Raw genomic sequence first — 20,717 nt, 5'->3', positions numbered from 1 at the left:
GGTCTGTGCTGAGACATTATGAAGCAGAAACCTCCCCAGATTGTGGCAACTCTAGACCTACAATCCATCACAGCACTTTCTGGGTATCAGCACCACAATGATCTTACTCTGGGCTTTAGTACATTGTGTCAAAACCGTTCTAGAGCCTTGCACAGGAAACTGACTGGATAGGGTAATGAATTAGGTTGAAAGAGTTCTAAAACAGCAGACCATAAGGAAGAGTAGGAGGTTGCACAAGACTGAACCTATGAGAGCATAAGGTGCTTGGGAATTTAGCAGCTTACATGTATATGCTGATGGATATTACATGTTAGCATTGCTTTGGCTACGTGGTGTTCACTTCAGCCATACTAGCTCTCTAGAAGCGAAAAAGGAGAAAGTTGATCTGTATTTTTATCTCTATCAATGGCAGAATCAGTGCTTCTAGAACCCCTTCCCATGGTTGCTGGTGGACGTCAATGGGCTGCTTTCAGCCAACATCTCAACTGGAACACAATGGGAGCTACACACTGTCAAATCCAGGGGGATTAGCACCAGACTCTTTCTTCTCAATATTTTTTTCTATTTGTTTTCACATTATAATAGCTTTGCATTTAGTCAGTCATTCTGATCTGTAGCTGCTGTGCATTAGTCAACAACAAGAAAACAGAACACTAAACCATTATCATTTTTCTCCTTCCCACTCCGCTTTCCCCCACCACACCCCTTTGCGCACCCCCATTCGCAGTCTTTGTGTTAGTTACAGGCTGTCCATTGTTAAAATTTAATTTGCTCCTTCTTAATCTCTCGTAATCAGTCAGCAGTTCTCAAGTTGCACCTACTGATGCACTCTCAATCATTTCTGGCATCAGAATGCTCTACATTCTCTAGCCAGATACTGTACAAGGAGGCACCACATTTTAATAAACACTTTTCTTTTCTATTTCTGCAACTTGCAAGTTTGGAAACTTGGTAGGCAAGGCGGACAATGTGGGGACCACAGGTTTCTCCCATAATGTCTTGCTTGGACATCAGGACTAGGGTGGTGATGAGTTTGCTTTTCTTTGTCTGCCTGGGGTAAATCCCCTCAGAAGGGCCACACAGTAGGATCATTTTAGGGTGCTTTTTTATCTCACTTCTGGCATTCACTTGAATCGCCCCAAGAATATTTTCCCAAAACTCTTACTTTGGGACAGTACAATAATTTATGGTGAGTATTTGCTACTTTATTACACACTCTCCAGTATTTGTTAGATCTGTGTGGATATGGTGGGTTTAATTTCTCCAGGGCTGGATGCCATTTAGAGTATCTTATGGAATGTTTCCATACTGTGTTATGGCTAAGGTGATCTGTGTTACTAGTGAGTATCTCCTCCTGCTGGTCTTTGTCTAATTGGAGGCCCAGTTCCATCCCTTTTATGCTTTCCTATACACTACTATATTTCCACTTTGAGCTTTTGAGTAGGCTGAGAGAGATCTGCGACTGAATGTCCATATGTTAAATATATGAATGTGTTTTGAGGCATTTATCTACTTTAATTAATTTTCTAATGGTCCCTTGTCCTATTGTAGGACGGAGGACCCAGTGTTGTACCTGCGTACTCATGATATGTCTCCTCTGGCAGTCCATATTCTTGCCTGATGTCCTCAAAGCTGTGTTTTGCACCCCCTCACAACAAATCACCCAGTCTGACGCACTCAGTCTCATTCTAGTTCCTTTTTAAACATCTCTCTCTGTAAGCCTGGAATATCTTCAGTGTTGCCCCACAGGTATGTGAAGGGCGATGGTATGTTATCAGTTTCTCTTTGCTATTCAATGTGCCTACATCTTCATCATTGTGAACATTATTGGTAACATGTATATGCACATGTGGCTCTAGGACTTAGGTTCCCATGGTATCTCAAACTATGTTATAATCTATTAACCACCATTCCTTGCCTGTTTCCCTCTACATCCATTTCATCAGGTACCTAAGTTGTGATGCTGATAGTAGGCTTCTATATTAGGGATGCCCAATCCTCTCTGCTTGGAGCGTAAGGTACACTTCATTCTCTGTGCCTGTGTCTTTTTACCTGTCCATACGTAGCCTGTGAGGAGGTTTTACAGTTTTGTTAGGTCACTTGTTGTGAGCCAAAATAGTAGTGCCAAGAAAACATACAATACTTAGGGAAGAATAGTAATTTTAGTGCCCTCTTTGCGCATACCCAAGAGATTTTATAAAATTGCCAAAAGAGCAGTTGTATCTTTTTAACTCTATAAAGGGTTAGAAAACTGTGTTGCATCGTTGACTTTGCACTTGATACTTAATATGCATAGAGGATTATCTACACAGTATTCTCTGTCTCAGCCTCTCATTCACTACACTGTCAAATGTGAAAAATACCCTTCTATGCCCTATACCAGTGACAACTACTGGTAATCGCAAGAGCGAGCCATTGCATTAGCAGCTGGAGCAGCACTTCTTTGCTCTCCTAAACAATACCACATTGCAGCAGGTGGGGCCAGCAAAGGCCAACATCTCATCAGCAACTGCATCAGGTGCTAATTGGAGTCCTCAACTTTCTCATAAAGATCCCAATGAGAATGCTTGAAAATAAGTACTCAAAGCAAGATGAGTGCCGTGAGCAGGGAGTACTGTATGAATGACTCACTCTCACAGACTCTCAGTCAAAAGTGATACTGACAGACCTTTTTTCTGTCCATAAATTTAAAACGGGTTCTCTAGTGGGTAAGTCTTGTATCCCACATTGAACCTATAGTACTGGAGAAGAAAAGGGAAGTTGGCTTAAAATGCTCATCTGGTGTAGCCTCTCTAAAATGTCAAATGGGAGTAGGGTATTAAATTATGGTGTGAAGCACAGAGTACCTGAAATAGAGGAAACACTATTGTCTAAAAAAGTTGCATTTGATTTAGGAAAACTGTTGAAATTAGGAATTGCTCTTCATGCTACGTAATTCTGGATTCTGGTGGTCAAAATAATCTATGTATGAACTTGAGAAACTAATATTCTGCGTTTTAAGGTTGGATTCAGACACTGGGCCAATGAACTCTTCAGGTAATTATCATATGGCCAAGCATTCTGTTATTAAAACAGGGCTCAAATAATCTACTCGACCACTCGCTATGGCGAGCCATTTTTTATGAGGTTGAGCTATTTTTAGAACCTACTCGCCCCTTCTGGTGAGTAGGCAAAGAACAGGTGTTCTGGTCAGCCAGAAACTGAATTAGCAATTAGGATGCCTTCAAATCTTATTATAGTCACATTTCCTTTGTGTTCAGAGATAGAGGTCAGAAGTCAGTTTCTCTTCTTGCAATGCAAATACTTTTCCTTGTGACTGTAGAGTTCCAGGATTTTGTAAGGTGAACTGTCTGACCTGTGTGAAATGAAAGACTGTGGGTATCAGGTCTACCCTAACACACAACATTTATATAACTAAGTAAACTTAACAAACAATGCAAAATATACTTCAGTAGCTGTGAAAGAACATTTTTTGTACTCGTGTGATGAAAAAAATATTTTAATAGGATGAAAAAACTCAGAATACTTTACTTGGTTATATGCAATTATAAATATTTTGTCTGAAACCTAATTTTCACAGATTATTGTGAATACACTATATAGTTTTATCAGTAAAGCTGCAAGTTAGTGGGAAGGTTTGTGGACATTTCTTGGAAAGCACATCATGCTTTAATAGTATACTTATTAAAAGTGAGTGTTTAAACATAAACTGAGAAATACTCCTGCCCTGGTGGCAAAGCTATTAGTAAACTAAGTGGCAAGTCATGCATGGATCATGTGTACCCTATACGTGGGCTAGATTTATTATACATGAAGCAAATGTTAAGTGTATTTAATCAAACAAAAGAGTACTTTTTTTTACAGCAGAAATGCTGAACTTGCATATTTGAAGGTGCACTCGTATGTGAGAATGAAGAAAAAGGTGACTGTAAAATACAATATTTGCATACGATCACACAATTTGAGATCCGTTTGCGGGTCAAGTACAATACAGTGAGGTCGAGTAGATTGTTCAAGCTACTTGACCAGCAGGTCTAGTAACATTTTTATGATTTTTCGAGTCCTGTAAGAGATACTTAATGCCTTGAAATTTCCATAGATCAGTGGCCTTTGAAGAGGCAGATATGATTACTCTGATGCAATAAATGCATTAAAAGTAAAAGAGCTTCATTACATTTTTTGTTATGAGAAAATATTAATTTAACTACTTACCTAAATTTTGCCACATGCTGAAGATTTCACATCCCATTGTTACTCTCATGTCACCATATCTAAAAACACAGGAAGGCAGTTTAAGAAGACATCACTACTCCTAAACAAGTAAGAACATGGCACTGTCATCCCTCATTGAGATGTAGATTATTAATGCTTTAGTTAACTACTAAAAAAAAAACATGCAATTTTATCTATTTCTACCATAAATCTACGTAGGGCTTCATAATCATCGACAAAAGTTTATCTTCTTAATCTGATGTACAATTACCTATTCTAGGGACCATGTTAGAAAAAGACAGCATCAACCAGAAACATAGACCAGCAGGTTCTACTACGATATCCAGCTGTGATGCCACCCCAAATATTGCATCTAAAGTGCTCCACTCTTTACAGTCATGCCCCTAGCACAATCCCCTTTGACATACTTGATTTGTGTACTGCAATCAACACAATTAATCTTAATATTTCATTAGCATCATTTATAGTCAAGAAGGCTTGAGTGGACAGAGATGTATAGTGCAAAGGTTTATTGTGGGTGGGGTATGTTTTCTTACCCAATAGCTCTTTTTATCCACCATCTGTCCCAGAAACATTTACTTAAGGCTACACTGACAAATGTTGGGATAGAGCAATAGATGTAGTTTATTTCGTTGATATCAACATAGTTGAAGTGGAATTCTGTTAAACTCCTAGCATGCTGACTAGTAATGCTCCTCCCCCTTACAGGCTACTTTTCCATACCCCTCATTGTTTACTGAAATCCCACCTTCAACGTTCGTCTCACCCATCTCCATGTTCCTTCAAACTTGATATAATCCACTTATACTTGATGATAAAAGCACACAATCCCCATCGCTCTTGCGAAACTTGTATTGATATTTTTATTTACTATTTTTTACAGAAGGACAGGAGGAGGGGCTGAACATATAAAGTGGTAAGAAGGGCTGTTAATGTTACATTAGACAACTGCAATAATAACTTTCATACTGCTCATCGTCATGCATTTTCAAACCTGAGGAAGAAATGAGCTTGCCCACAATAGCTCCCCAGGACTAACTACATAAATCAAGTTCATATTATTGCTGTTTTTAATTACATGGCAAATAGTTGTGGATTTCCAAAAGTGCCTGTTGATTAGGTGCTGTTGTTCCCTATAACCTTGTACTCTCACCTGTTTATTGAATGCCTAAAGCTTAGATAGTGCATCAACAAGACCAAAAGACTACATCATCACAACACTGATAACATGTGGTTGTGGATATTACTTCACAGTGAGTTGTGGCACTGTCTCAGCATATGTTAACGGCTGCAATGAACCCGCAAAAATTATCTTTTTAAAATGCATCATGGGAACATAGGTCATTGTGAAAAAGTGGATTATTAGTTAGATGGATGGTAGTGCACCACAAGAAATAATGCACTATTCTTGTTAGGTCCAGTAAACGTTTCAGTAACTGAAACCTGAGCTCAGCCCCTGTTAGCTATGGCACAGAGCATACAGATATAACTAAGGAAAAAGTGTAATGTATTTAGACGTACCAAAATAGTTAACAAGTCAAAAACAAAACCCCATAAAAACCCCACTCCAATTTATAAAACCTACAAAATGACTCCAAAACAACAAAAATCCAATAAGCAGAACTGAAGAGACGGATCTTGAAAGTTTTAAAAACAAACAGGGCCAAAAAGTGCAATGCAGCCTTCTGGTTGCACTAAACCAGGACAAAGGTAATGTTTAGGGTGACTGAAACGGAACGTGAATCAAGTACGAGGACCAGGTTGGTCACGGTGAAGGCGAGGCAAGCTGGATTGGAGTTGCGGTTTGAATACAGCGGATTACTGCAAACTAGGGTACCAGTGCATTTGTCAACCAAGACGGGAAAGTTCCAACCTGGTGAAGTTCAGCATCCCGGCCCTGGAAGGTCTTGATGTCAATCAGCTTCAGTTCTTCCTCGTTCTAGGTGAAGCCCTCTTTGTTTGCACCTAGAAACTTTTTTGAAGTGTGCCAAACCACTAGTTGGATCCGACTGGTGATTCAACATTGATGGCTTCGGCTCAACCGTCGTCCTGTTTCCCCATTGGTTCTTCAGAAGAAAAGTTGGCAGAAAGCTTCCGAGTCCCAACTTTTGCAGTTTGGGCAGGAGGAATACACTTTAAGACCAGCCAAATGTTTTGGGACCATAGGAACAGTACGTGGAGGCCAGGATTTACTCCAACAGAAGCCACCCGAAGGGTTAAGGGCAGATCCAATTGGAACTGGTCAGCTGGGCTCCTCAGGAAAGTCTGGTTCTTTCAGCCTTTGTGCTCCTGTTGCTTAACAGGAGGTCTGCTAACTGACCTGTGTACAAGTGGGATTATGTTCAGCCCTTAGGGTTCTCCTCACAAGTCACAACAGCCTTCCATAGGTCCAGCAGCATTCTGAAGAGGTTAATGGGGGGGTGCCACAATTATGTCCAGTGCCAGCCTGTGGGTGGGGCAAACTCCTGGACACTTTCCAACCAATGGGCTGACCCTACCCACTTTTGCAGCACGTTATGTATGTCTTACTGTAACTAAACCAATATGGCCAAACCTTTCTTCCCCTGTGCAGAGCTCCCTGTGCCCACTGAGTGGTCTGGCCAGAAAAACTCTTCTCTGTGGTCACTCAAAATCAGTTCTGGGGGCTGTTCCTTGCTCACTGAAATTGGTGCTTGGATGGCTTGCAAGACAATAGAGGAGGCTGGTCCAGGTTTGAACCATCTGCCTTTGATTGGGTAGGCATCCTTTCAAGTAAATTGAGATCCTGATCACAGCCCAGACAGCTATCCTGTCAGGGGAGGGTCAAACCCTCTCTTTTTGCCTCAGCTCTGGGCGCCACTTCACACCTAATCATGGAGCCACTGAGCTCCTGAGTAACAGTAAACACTGGCAGAAAGGCACATTTGGCTTAGGCAATTTTAGGAAAATGACAACTTCCTAAAAGCTTTCAAAATAATGATATAAAAACTGACTTGAACGTTAAGTTGCATTTTAATTTATTAATAAAATGAGTCCTTGCATCATTTTTCTAGTGACTCACAAACTGAAGTTCAGAATTATAAGGTGTTATAATGTAGCCTGGTGCTTTCCTATGGCAGCCTTGAACAGTGAAAAACCACATTGAAGGTTTTTCACTGCTTGAGCATGTAAAACATAAAATATACATTTTTTAAAGTATGCTGCACCTTCCCTATGAGCATTTAGGGCCTACCTTAAGGGTATTAAATTGGAAGGCTTACCCCTGGCTAGAGATTTATTTTGCCAGGTCAAATAGGTAGTTTTGAAACTGCACACTCAGGCTGTAGAGGCAGGCCTGGAGCCATATTTTTCATCGCCACTTTTAGTGGGGGCACAGTATGTGCTGCAGTCCATTAGTAACATTTTACCTTTAGACCATGGGTATACTTTAAGACCCTACACAGGGGACTTATAGGTAAGTTAAATATGCCAATCGGAGGTGCAGCCAATTTGACTGTGTTTTGGAGGGCAGAGCACATGCATTCGGATCTAGCTAGCAGTGTCTCAGTGCATAGAGTCAAACAACAGCAGCATCCAGCCAGAACAAATGAGAGGGACCATAAAAGAGAAATTTTCTTACGGTCATCAATCTTTGTGTCACAAGCATAATAATCAGTTGACGAACAAGTTACGTACCTTTGGTAAAAATGTATCTAGTAGAGACATATTCTAGTTGCAGATTCCTTAGCTTAGAAATTCATTACCTTAAAATTTCCCCCAGGCGTCAAACTGGATTCGGAGATTTTTCTTCAAGCAGTACCCTTGCACGCCATCAGGTGGCATCGGTCGACTCCGCGTCCGTTGTAGGCGTCGTGGTTACCATGATGACATCGCAGTCGTACTAATGCACCATCCTGGGGTGCTGACGTGAGTTTCTTTTCCTGACTTTCCACGCCAGTAGTGCGGAGCCATGAAGAACACTGAAATTGGTGTGCCAGAGCTAGGGACCTGAAAGGGAAATCCCAGTCCCTAGAAATCAGTTAGCAAGCAGGAAGGACATGTGGGTGAGTAAGGAATCTGCAACTAGACTATGTCTCTACCAGATAAATCATTACCAAAGGTAAGTAACTTGATCATCTGATAGAGACTTCTAGTTGCAGATTCCTTACCTTAGAATAGATGTCCAAGCAATACCATCCTCGGTGGTGGGCTGTGAACTAAGATTATACTAAAAAGTCTGAATGCCCAAAGTAGCTGTCTGTGGACATAACTGTCCAGGCAGTAATGTTTTGTGAACATGTGTAGAGATATCCACGTTGCTGCCTGGCAGATATCCAGGACAGGAACTCCACACGTTAACGCTGTAGGAGCAGCAGTCGCTCTGGTTGAGTGAGCACACAAGCCCTAAGGGGGTTGCTTCTTTGCCAGAGCGTAGCACATTTTGATGCAGAGCAGCAATACCCATTGTGAGATGGTACGCTTTTACACCACCTTCCCTTTCTTCGGACCCACATATCCAATAAAAAGTTGATCGTCCACTCAGAAATCTTTAGTACAATTGAGGTAGAATGCCAACACTCTTTTTGGAACCAGACGGTGGAGTCTCTCCTCTTTATGAGAGGGATGTGGGGGTGCATATAAAGTACGCAAAGTGATAGACTGGCCCATGTGAAAAGGGGTAACAACCTTAGGAAGGAAGAAGGCACTTTTACGAAGCACCACCATGTCAGGGTGGACAGATAAAAATGGTGGCTTGGAAGCAAGAGCTTGAAGCTCACTCACTCTACGAGCAGAGGTGACGGCAATAAGAAAAACTGTTTTGATGGTTAAGAGCTGCAAAGGACAACTGTACATAAGCTCAAAAGGGGCACACATACGGTAACTTAAAACCATGTTCATGTCCAATTGGGGCATAATGAACGGGGTCAGTGGAAACAAATGGTTAAGTCCCTTAAGGAACCTTCCAACAATGGGAGATTTGAATAAGGAAAGTTGATCTGACAATACAAGAAAGGCTGAGATGGCTGATAAGTAACCTTTAAGGGTACCCAAAGCAGAGTCCTGCTGGGCCAAAGAAAGGAAGAACAAGAGAACCTCAGGGACTGGTGCAAAAAGGGAATCAACAGACTTGTTTGTACACAATGCCACAAATTTATGCCAACAGGCATGTACGTTTTGGTGAAGGAACGCCTGGCTACCACGATAATTTCACAGACATCGGGCAGAAGGTTGAAAGCTGTCAACTGTCACCGCTCAATCTCCATGCATGAAGGTGAAGATTGGGCAGGATGATAAAGAAGCCTGGATGGCAATGCTCTCAGGCATGGGGAATTGGGACAGGAATTTATGGTCATTCAGGTGAGCCAATGATGGTGGGCAATCATCCTATTCACAGGAGTTCCTGTAATGGATCTGAACCAAGTACCCACAAGGACGTTGGTGGGGGCTTCATTAAATAGAAGGAGCGGCTCCAAAGGGGAAGCCCCAGGCTGAAGCAACTCTGTCATGAGGTTGGACCTGACCGCCACAGAGGGAACCTCAAGGCCAAGTCCAAGAACCTCAGCCGCCCTACAGACCACCATTGAGTAAGAGGCTCCCTCCACCGTAGCCACAAGAGGAGGAGAAAGCATGCCAGTGTCTGGAGAAGTATCCAGACCACTAGCCTTGCCCAATTCCTGTGCCCAGTCCAAGCTGGAGTTGTCAAGCTGGTATTCTAAAGGGACCAGCGTCCCCTACAATCCTTCGTCATATTCGTACACATAATAAAAAGGGTCCAAATCCAACCTGTGGGTAGTAGGCCCAAGTAGGTGTCAAAGTCGGAAGCAACATCAATCAACGACGTTCCGGGTCATCAGGGATCATGATTGGGTTGATGTTGACTATGGGCTCAACCGATGGGAGCGTCTACGTTTTTGCCGGTGCCAGGGAAGGTCGCAATGGTACGACCATTGTCAGCACAGATCCGAGAATAAATCCAGAGGGGCCCTCGGAGGCCAGGGTCAGAGCCGCTAGTGTGAAACCCAAAGGCACCAAAGGCACCGCAGTGGGTTCAGCCTGTCCAAAGATGAGGCGCATGGCTTCATAAAATTCTTTAAGCTGGACAGGGGTGGCTCCAGCTCCCAGAAACTTGGGGAGGCGCGGAGCAGACCCTAAAGATGGCCTCGCAAACCAAGGCCTCGAGTGTTGACTCTCTTCCTGCGTCGCATCGGCCGAGCAATGGGGTGAAATCGAAGAAAGTTTAGCCTTCTTCGACTCCTTCTTCTTGTAACCCAAATGTCCAGACGATTTTGAGTGGGATGCGGAGGAGTGGTGATGACTCCGTGAGCGGTCTCGAGACCTTCCTCTCGAGCGAGACCGGGAGCAATGCAGAGTTGAGCAGCAAGCCGCCATAAGCTTTAGGGACCGCTCCCTCAAAGCCTTCAGGATCATGGCCTGGCACTTGGAGCACGACTTCAGGTCATGGTTGTGCTCCAGACACCACAAACACACCAAGTGCACTTTCGGCACCAACAGCATACAGTGACAGACATTACACAGCTTGAAGCCGGTCTTATGAGACGTCCCTCGACACACCAAAGAAGTCCAAAAACTGGCAAAAAGGTCAAATTCGGTCAAAAATTGACCATGGTTGCTCTTCTCCGGATCTGCGCATGGAGTGGAAAGAAAAGAACTGACGTCAGTACACCTGGCTTGGAGCTTAAGTACAACCACAACATCATCATGGCAACCACACCACATACAACAGATGCAGAGCTGACCGACACCACCTGATGGCTGGCAAGGGCAGGGCTCAAATAAAAATCTCCAGATCTAGTCTGATGCCCGGGGGAACTTCTAAGGTAAGGAATTTCTAAGGTAAGGAATTCTAAGGTAAGGAATTCTAAGGTAAGGAGTCTGCAACTAGAAGTCTCTAAGATATACAGAGTAAAACTGGCTGTCCTATCTTTATGTGGTCAAGAACAATGACATTTGTAAGACAGTGACTAAATTGATTCCCTGAATTAATTTAATTGAAGATGAATTCCCATTAAAATAAACCAGTTTGAGCCAGCTAAGGCACAGGGTGTCCGCCACCCAGAGATGTAAGTGTTCCAAATGGTCACCATACCCAAATCACACAGGCCTTTGGACTTGTACACATCATATCACCCGATCTCACTGGCAAGTTCTGAGCTGCAAATACCGGCCAAAATACCAGTGACTCGACTGGGACGAGTAATCTCAAACTTAAAACATCCTGACCTGAGCAGCTTTATGCCATAGGGAATCACCAGACACATTAGGCAAACCTTTTGCCCCATATCCTTGAACACATCCTTAAAAAATCCTCTTGCATTACTGTTGATTGACCCAAAATGCTTTCAACATTGTGCCATAGGACTAACTATTCAAATTCTTTCATTACATTGGCTTTGGCCCAAACTTTCTAGCTAATATCCATCTGCTTTACACTGCTCTCACAGTAGTGTTTGGACTGGAAAATAAATATCCTAACCTTTCCTACATACGAGAGGAGCGAGGCAAAGCTGTCCACCATCTCCTCTACTGTTCACTGTTGTGACAGAGCCCCTTGCTTGAGCCCTCCACCAGACCAAGGAGGTGGTGGGATTTAAGTGGACCAAGGGACTGGATGATAAAGTCTCAATCTACACGGATGACCTCCTTCTATTTCTAAGTGATCCAGCAAATTCAGATCCAGCAGCAATGCAGGTGTTAACCAAGTTCGGGTCCTACATCCAACTCGTCTGAGACTAGACTATTTCCCCTATGTTAACAGAGTGATTACTGCTCTGGGACATTACCAAGAGGCATGACAGTCACCGCACCCTGTACCAAATATCTAGCAATAAATAGCACACACACAGAAGTAGCAGCGTGTTATGAAACAACTTACAACTTCGGGAAAATACATGCAAAGATATATAACTATGGACGCACCTACCATTGTCCATAATAGGAAGAGTGGTTCTACTGAAAATGATTACTCGTTCTAAAATAAAATATATATTATAGAACTACCCCTTTCTCCTCCCAAGCACATTCCTCCATACACTTACAGTCTACCTACTCTCTTTTCTCTGGGGCAGGAGCTGCCCTCTCGAGATTAGCTCACCAAATGCTTCAAATCCACTTATATCCATGACCCAAATGCCTACTACAAAGCTACCCAGTTGATAGTTATTAATGATGGGATAGACTTAGCATATCTGGACACAGGAGTGGAAACAGCTTATGCTACAAGTGAAAAATCTCCACTACAATTCCAATATGGGAAGGAACTCCTGATGGTATTGGAGGAGCGGAAGTCTTCAAATAAGCAAACTGGGTGATAAACGAGTGTGATGAGCCAGACCCACCCAGGTACCATTCTCCCTGGTGTAGCAGAACTGCAGCATTTTGGATGGGATCATTTGAGGATATCTCTAGTGGGAGATGTGCTCCCCACGGGTACCCAGGGATCTGTCTCTGAAATACAAGATGAAGTTGGTCTATTGCACTTGCAGTTTTACTGGTACCTCCAACTCTGCCATGCAGTCACCCCGCCTCTGTGACAAGAGGCGATCTACCTGAATTTACACCTTTTAAAGCAAAACTGACCATGTCCCAACTCTATTTGAGGTGGAAGATATCTGTTTTTTATCAGACCCTCATTATAAACTCCGTACATGCCTTTCAGAGGCTTCACGGTGGGTGGGAAAATGATACTGGTCATCTAGGTGATGATGACTGGATGTCGGAACTTATAGCCCCCCGGAGAGGCGCCCATACCTAATTGATGCCAACTTATCCAGTTTAAATATCTCTACTGAGTTAATTGACCTCTTGGCAAATAAACTGGGTTCTGGGACGAGAATTCCTTACGTATCGGACCACCATGGGCAACTTTCTCCATACAGTGTGGTCCTGCCCAGTCCTCAGGCCCTTCTGGGATGGCTTAATCCACATTTTTCAGCAAGTGCTCAAACTACAATTCAACCTGAACCTCAAGGTCGCCTTTCTGAATGTCCTTGATATTCAGGAATTTAGGAGTGCAGAGTAATCACTGATGTGACTGAGTCTCGCGCTGGGCAAAAGGAATATAGCATAGGAATGGATGAATCAAATACCTCCTAGCCGGATCAGCGGGGAAAAAAGGTACTGGCAGAAATCTTACAATGGAAATTCCCAGGCATGAGCTTAGTGGATGCCCCAATAACCATAAAAAGGAATGTCAGGAACTTGATGGAGACTCCTGAGATATCTTCAATGACAATGACAGAAGGGTAATGGGAGACGTTAAGGGGGTGCATGGTGTATTACTTTACAGGATTTCCTTTTGTTTCCTATTGTGATCAATGAAGGTTGAGTGTACTGAAGTGATATGAATGCGCATGTTTATTATTTCTGTCATCTATAGTTTACTAGTTTATTGCGTTCATTGGCTTTAAAGCGTGGAAAATGGAAAACTCAGTAAAAAATGTACACAGGTTTGAATGTGGCAAATAGTGTTTGTTTTTGAGAGTGTATAAAAGTATGTGGGGTACTGAATAATTACCTGCATGATAAAGTGGTCAATTTAATATGTGGGTAAATGAGCAGGTAAAAGAATAGGTGCGTGAGCAAAGGAGGCGTGTGGTTTAGTCAGGAAGTTGACTGGTTAATGGATATTTCAATACATGGTTGAATTATTGGGTGAGCTGAGTGGGTGGATGAATAGGAAAAAGTGGACCTTACTGGGGAGGATGGGCATTGGTGGAGTGAAGGAAAGGAGTGTTTTATTGGGATGTGCAAACATAAGGGAGCACACAGAAGGCCTGATAGAGGGGGATCTGGGGAAGTAAGACAGGAGGTAAGCACAGGTAAACTGATAATTTTTGATCTTATAATTGGTTACCTGATTGCAAAAGAGAACACTAAATATCATAGGGTGGGGTGTACTCTGGATATCATATGGAGAACAGCTGCACACTCATCCTGATGACACGTAGAGGCACTTGAACTGATGAGAGAATGATGGTTACAAGAGCATGACAAAGTGAACAGGTGGTGCAGGGGGCTAGACTAGGGAGAGGCGCCACTGGTGTCCTAATGGAGTACAGTGAGGCATAGGGGACTGAAGAACAAATGTGCACTGGTCTGAGGATCTGATGGGGAAAGTGTGTAAAAGGTTTCAGAAATGTAAGCAGATGAAATAGTGTACAAGCCTAAGTGAGGTCTTGAGGCAGAGCTAGCCGCCATCCTGCACGGAGTGGCTTAAAAGGGCACTCCTCTCAGCCATGGAAAACTACCAGTATCCTGACACCTCTGCATACCTATCACCACCTAGGACACTGGCACATACCCCTGGGAGTTTCTTGGTACCAGCTGCGGACACCATTGAGGCCGGGTACTGCCAGGATCTATGAAAGAGGCTAGCAGCACTCCAGTGCCAGAAGGCCAAAATATCTGCCGCCTGCTAGCTCACTGAGCTTGTGGAGCGGATTCTACTCAAGGCCCAAGACCTCACTGAGAGAGCCCACCCAGCTGCCTCTCACGAGGCACCCCAGGACTAGCGTGCTGTGGGGTGTGAGGGCCTCCTGTGGATAGCTGGCCATACATCCTGGGCAGATGCCCGATGAGGCTCCTCCCTTCCTCACCTTCAGGAAATTGCCTGTGCAGCGAGAGGACCCTGCTGACAGCAAATTTATCATTCTGATACCCAGTTAATAGAAAGTAATAATAATATATGGGCGACCTGCACATCCTTGTAGCAACTTATCTCTTTCTGGCACAGGTTGCCCTCATCTGTCATGGACTACCCAGCCCTGGAGAAAATTATGTCATACCACAATTGCCACACTTCTTTACCACATTCCCCGTTCAGGTACTCAGGGCCATTTTTCGTGAAATAGATGGACTGCCACTAACATTATTTTGGGGCACTAAGAGGCACAGGATCTCAATGGCCAAGCTTGAGCTTCCTGCTGAAGAAAGTGGATTGGCAGTCCCAGACCACGAACGATCTTAACTGGCCTCACAAATGGTATGGGCGGTGTGGTGGAGAGGGACATGATGGGGAGCCCCTAGGGTGGGAAGTATGGATGTTCCTTTGCATGTCAAATGGCTCCAGCTGACTCCACACTGCTCAAGAAAACTATAAGACTTGTCAGGTGAGCTATTATTAACCACACTCAAGTATTCTTTGGCTAGAGTATTTCAGCACACCCAGACTACCATCTCCTACGCTCGCAAGCTTCTTATCATGTCTGTGTCTATCTTGCATCCTTGAGGAGTCTAGAGAGGCATGCTCCCTGGGGGAAAGTGGGGAGGGGTCTTTGAAAATGATACACTTGATCATTTCCATGTCTATGTTTTACTTTGTGTTGGATTTATACTCTTTTCCTGTCTCACCTATGGACTCTCCATCAACTACCACCCCACCACTATTTTATTGTACTGTTACTCCTATCACCTTACTGTGTCCATCCTAATGTTGGGGGGCCCTCCCCACCCTTTATCACATGTACTCTCAGATTGCATACTATACGGATGTGCATGGGCAGTACTGATAGGCTGCATATACTGGTTGTAAGTGTATTTATAATAATAACCAAATCAATAAAATTATCTTGGAGAAAAGGTCTGACTGAGGTCTTAACAAATGGGTAACAGCTCTGTCCTTTGACACTCAGTAGCAAAATGGCAGTAGAACTTTGTAGCTCTCCACTATGTAAACGTCATTATTTGTAAGTATCCAAAGAGTGTAACTATACCGTAGCAGGTACCATATAGTTCAACAACACGTATTAGTAAATGTATGTGAAAACTGGAAAACGTATTGCCCCAAACACAGTGGTTTGATACGCTGTGCAAGATATAGTGTTACTGGAGGATGAGAGGTTCTGGTATTTGAAGGTCCTCCAAACATCCTAAAATTCAAGGTGGCCAATTGTACATACATTAGGAGTTCTCAGTTCGTTACATGCTCGATTTGATAATTAAATTTAGAATTGGGTTTGTGGATTCCTTGAATCTCAGCAAATTCGGGATTCATGTTGGATTTAGAAACGTTCTGGGATTGTAATACTAAATAATGCCTCTTTTGCATCACAAAATCTTCTGGTGCTGTTGAACAATCTTATAGAAGCACAGTATGAACATTCTTAGTTTGCCTCAAAAACTCTTGGTAAATGTTCTGAAATTAATCCAGACTACTAAACAGTTGGTGGTGCCAATAAGAGCATAACAGGTAATAATACAAATGGATGCTAAACACTAATCTACATTAAACTCTAATGCATGTTTGACAAGCTAGGATCACCTGAGTGATCCCTATTCGGGGTTTTAGTCCACGGGTAAACAGACAAACTAGACAATTTCCTGATCTGTGATGAGAAGGCAAACTCCGAAAAAACTCAGACTTATAATATTGCTAAATCACTGGCGTTGAGAGGCACAGCAAAATCTTAATGAAGTTTACTTGTTTTTATGCAAGTTGGAATAATGAATATCTTAGGGAAAAAGAGAATTCCTGTCTCTGATCTGCCGACTACATATAAAAACAAAACACAACTTCCAAAATCATAATTTTCAGTAACATCGTATACACTGAATAATTGTTTGCTATTGTGATATAGTGTTAACTTAGCCTATGTTGACACTTACTTTTCCAAAACCTTTTTCTTTTTTGTCGGTGTAAATGTCTCCAGCTGCAAACATGACTGGTTGATAAATATGACAGCAAGGTAAAAATAGGAATCCCATATCTGGAAAACAAGCCAGTTCGTTAGCCCTAGGTCGTCTTCTTTGCAAAATAAAGTAGTATGCTATTTTTGCAGAAATTTTAGTAAACAGAAGACAATTATACACATAATTTGCAACCTCCGTAATTTACACACGTTTAAATAGAACATGTTTGGGAATCACCCAATGTTTTGCATGTGCAGAAATAAACTAAGAAGGTAACATTTTACCGGTGAGACCGCAATTTAGCGCTGCGTGAGTTATGTGGAGGCTACCAGTTCAGTCAAGTACACTCAGGTTCAAGCGCGCAGGAAGGACTCAATGCTGTTTCCATTTCTAATATTGGGGATGGACTAACAGCAGAACTGCCTCCTTCCGTCAAATGCGAGGTGTCCCTAACGCAGTGGTCTTCAAACTTTTTTATGCTGCCCCGCCAATGTTTGAATATGTCTACACTTGTGTAAACATTGCAGTTACGTTAATGCCAAACATCCTATTCTGGTCAGGCAGGCGTTACTAACGTGAAAGTATCCACAGTGTGATTATTAGACGTGTGAGTGTGGGCTTTGAATAGTATTTGGAGACCATCCCCTTTTGACACACACTCCCAGCTTGGATATAAATTAAATAAAACATGCTAGTGGTGGCCCATTACAGAGTGGTTTCCTGCTGCTCATTTGTCCATCTTAAAGCAAAGCTCTGTTATTAGCATGCTTCTTTTGGCCAGCGCCGGGGATCACTTGAGGCGCCCCTTAAGGGGGTTCGTCGTCCCCCCCCCCCCCCCCCCCAGTTTGAAGCCCCCTCCCCTAACGCAGTAGCTGTAAATGATGAACCCATTCGTGTGTATCCTAATGAGACTTTGCTCGATTGTCCACGCGGGCTAAAGATTTGGCTCTAATGAGTAGCATTTAAAAAATGGCAATAAAATTGCTTTTACCATAACAATTCAACGATTAAAGTTAGCAAAACAAATACTATCAAAACACATACCTTATAATCAAAGCTGTCATTCAAGAAGTTTTTCCGGAGCGCATCTGATAGATATAAGACCGTTGTAATGATGACACTAGATAACAAGAAAGATTTTAGGCTTTGTTAAAGCGAACCCTTCTTACAAATTCTGCACTACTTCACCATGTACAAAAAAACAAATATGACGCCCTTCGAAGTATAAATACATTCATTGTTAAGCTCAAGGAGAGATAGCGAAAAAAAATGATAGTTAAAAATGTAACCACCCAGTCAGAAAAAGCTAGTAGGAAACGTCACGAGGTTTAGGGCCCTCCTTTCACCACCAACACTATGGATACGATAACTGCGAGAGACAACGTCACCAAGGAAGCCGTGCTTTAACAACGTACATTATTGCGGGAGTTTTAGTCCTAAATGACTTCTACTTTATGCAGGGATGTGCTCCTTGTGGATGACACCATAACAGACCAATGAATGAAGGGGGCTGCTTGAAAACACCGTAAGTAAGTGTATTATGCATACAATTTAAGCGACCTCAAAAGGTCTTGGATAACGCCAGACCTAACAAACATTGGCAAAGCCAAAGGCCTGGCTTTCCTATGCTAAGATATGCAAACAAAAGCACGCATAAGACATTTTTGCCTACCGGTGTTTCGCATGTCAGCACATTAAAGCCAGACACGGCGCTTACTGGCACTCATAAAATGCATGCCACTTACCCTATACTCTCAGAGGTACAACGCTTAGTCTACACTCGCACTGTGCTCACTACACACACAGGTGCGCCACTCGCCGTGCTGTGTACACACAGCAGAGTCCTCATCCTAGGCTCTGTACCGTACACTCAAACAACAAACAATGCTCACGCTACCCTCACAAGAGAGCGCTTACCCTACACTCATCACAGACGCATTCGACACTCACACCGCGCGCACCGTTCCCTCACACCGGTGATCACATGAGGTCCCAGCAGCTGCACAAACACCAACCGGGGAACTGGGAGAAGTAAGGCACAAGGCTCAGTTTCCATAAGTTACCACTAAACACTACCTAGCTCTATCTTCCTTCATACACTTGACCTGCAAAAGGAAGGACTTCAGACATATGCCAGAAACAGTCATACGGGATCAGTGCGTTGCAAGAACGCGTATTATCTCGTGTTAACTCTTTTGGGCACGTGCAGTGAAAAGACCGCGCAGCTCACGTTTAGAGAGGGAGTTGCTTTCCAGAGGGATCTATGACTCACCTTCAAAGCACGCTCTCTTGTTTTCCAGTTATCTCAACTTTTAAACGTGATTATTGCCAGGAACGAGTTTGAGAGAAATTCGTTCAGAATCATAAGAGAGCCTTATTCAAAATTATTACAGCGAGATGCATACGCAGAAATTACACGAGGCAGAAATATCTCCAGTCCCAACAAGGGACATTAAAAAAAAAAAAAAAAAGGTCAAATAGAGGAATTCTTTTGAAAAAAACGTTGTGCCTCATTATTAGCTTGCACGGAGCGAAGTATTAAATAGATAGAGATACTCGTTTTAGTACTTATAGTATTAGGTAAAGGCTGTGTACTGGGTCGCAGGTTATGGAATGTCAGATTAGATCAGTGAAAGAAACAAATGTCGATACATTGAACAAACGCACGTCTACATGAGTTAAAAACAACACTGGTGGTTTACCCAGGATCATGCGTCTAGTGCAGACAAAACCGGGATCCGACATCCAAGTCCCAGAGTCAGCAATTTAGCCTCTAGATTGCACTGCCTCCCATACAACAACATTGAACAGTGATATGTTCACGCTGTTTCTTCTGCTGGAACTTTGTACAGTGAGTACACAACCCATGAGTAAAATAATACATAAACGTACCTAAACGTATACAGAGACACCCAGGAGCCTATACAGTCACATAAAGTGCCTTGGGTATAGGCATGATTCACTTTATAATGCACCCTTTACTCTTGGCCCTCTATAGTTACCGCACCCGTTCCCCACACAAACTTCTGAGCTTATGTTTATGTTCTTCATTTGTGGGATCCAAAATAGCTAATGGGCACATTAACTCTCTCAGGACAATGGTTTTGTTTATGTTTAGTAGGAAAACTGCTGTCAACATATGCAACTTATCTGACAAGTCCCTCTAGAAATACATTACTGAATGTGAACACATTCCCACTGGGGAAATGGTTCTCTGTGTACTTGGAAATTGTAGGTAAACGGGGAATAGTTGCATGACTTCAGTCGGACTGTGGTACTGGGCAAACAAGGGGTAGAAGGCAGGTATTGGAGGCTCATGGCAGAAGGCTGCCCGGCCTGTGTGTGGAAGCACCACAAAATGCACATTGTCCCAGGCCTCATTACTGGCTCTACCGCTCCTATGGGAAATTTGGCTGTGGCTTTGTTGTGATGGCAGCATTTACAGGGCCCTCACCCAAACCCACAGCCTCACATGAGGCGAAAAACTGCACAAGCTCCTGTGGAATTGAACCTGAATAATTTCTCCTATGGTATGTCAACTCGATGTGCGCAAGAGCACCATGGCTTCTTTTGAGAGGCAACCAGCAGTTAGCAGCCGGCCAGACTCTTGCGTCCATGATTGCTGCTGGTGCACAGTGTGATCTCTAATGAGGGGGGAGTAATAACTGCATTCTGAGTGAAGGGCCGAGCAGAAGATCTGCAGGCTTCCCTCTAGCATGTCACTGCAGCCTTCCAGTATCACAATGCTCCTGCACAGAGCCTTCTAGAAGTCTAACTGCATGAGCTTCCAACTGTCACCTAGGAGCTGAACAGCTTGATGCGGTGTGAACTTGCTCACAGATCTGGGACAAATGCCTTAGGTGTGGAGAAGTGTTCAG

General features: G+C 43.2%; 1 protein-coding gene across 2 annotated transcripts in view; it reads right to left on the bottom strand.

Moving 5' to 3' along the window:
• Nucleotides 1-20,717, bottom strand: part of DOCK4 (dedicator of cytokinesis 4) — a 1,300,588-nt gene that overhangs the window by 308,939 nt on the left and 970,932 nt on the right. For both annotated transcript variants that reach the window (XM_069228963.1, XM_069228964.1), the window contains exons 28-30: nt 17,884-17,959; nt 16,816-16,916; nt 4,213-4,271 (exon numbers count right to left, since the gene is read on the bottom strand). In XM_069228963.1, the coding sequence (XP_069085064.1) occupies nt 4,213-4,271; nt 16,816-16,916; nt 17,884-17,959 (236 nt within the window). The remainder of the gene's footprint in view (nt 1-4,212; nt 4,272-16,815; nt 16,917-17,883; nt 17,960-20,717) is intronic.

The sequence above is a fragment of the Pleurodeles waltl genome, chromosome 4_1 (genome assembly GCF_031143425.1).
Source record: "Pleurodeles waltl isolate 20211129_DDA chromosome 4_1, aPleWal1.hap1.20221129, whole genome shotgun sequence".
NCBI classification, from domain to species: domain Eukaryota; kingdom Metazoa; phylum Chordata; class Amphibia; order Caudata; family Salamandridae; genus Pleurodeles; species Pleurodeles waltl.
Note: the sequence above shows the minus strand (reverse complement) of the source record. Positions and strands in the feature narration are given on the sequence as shown.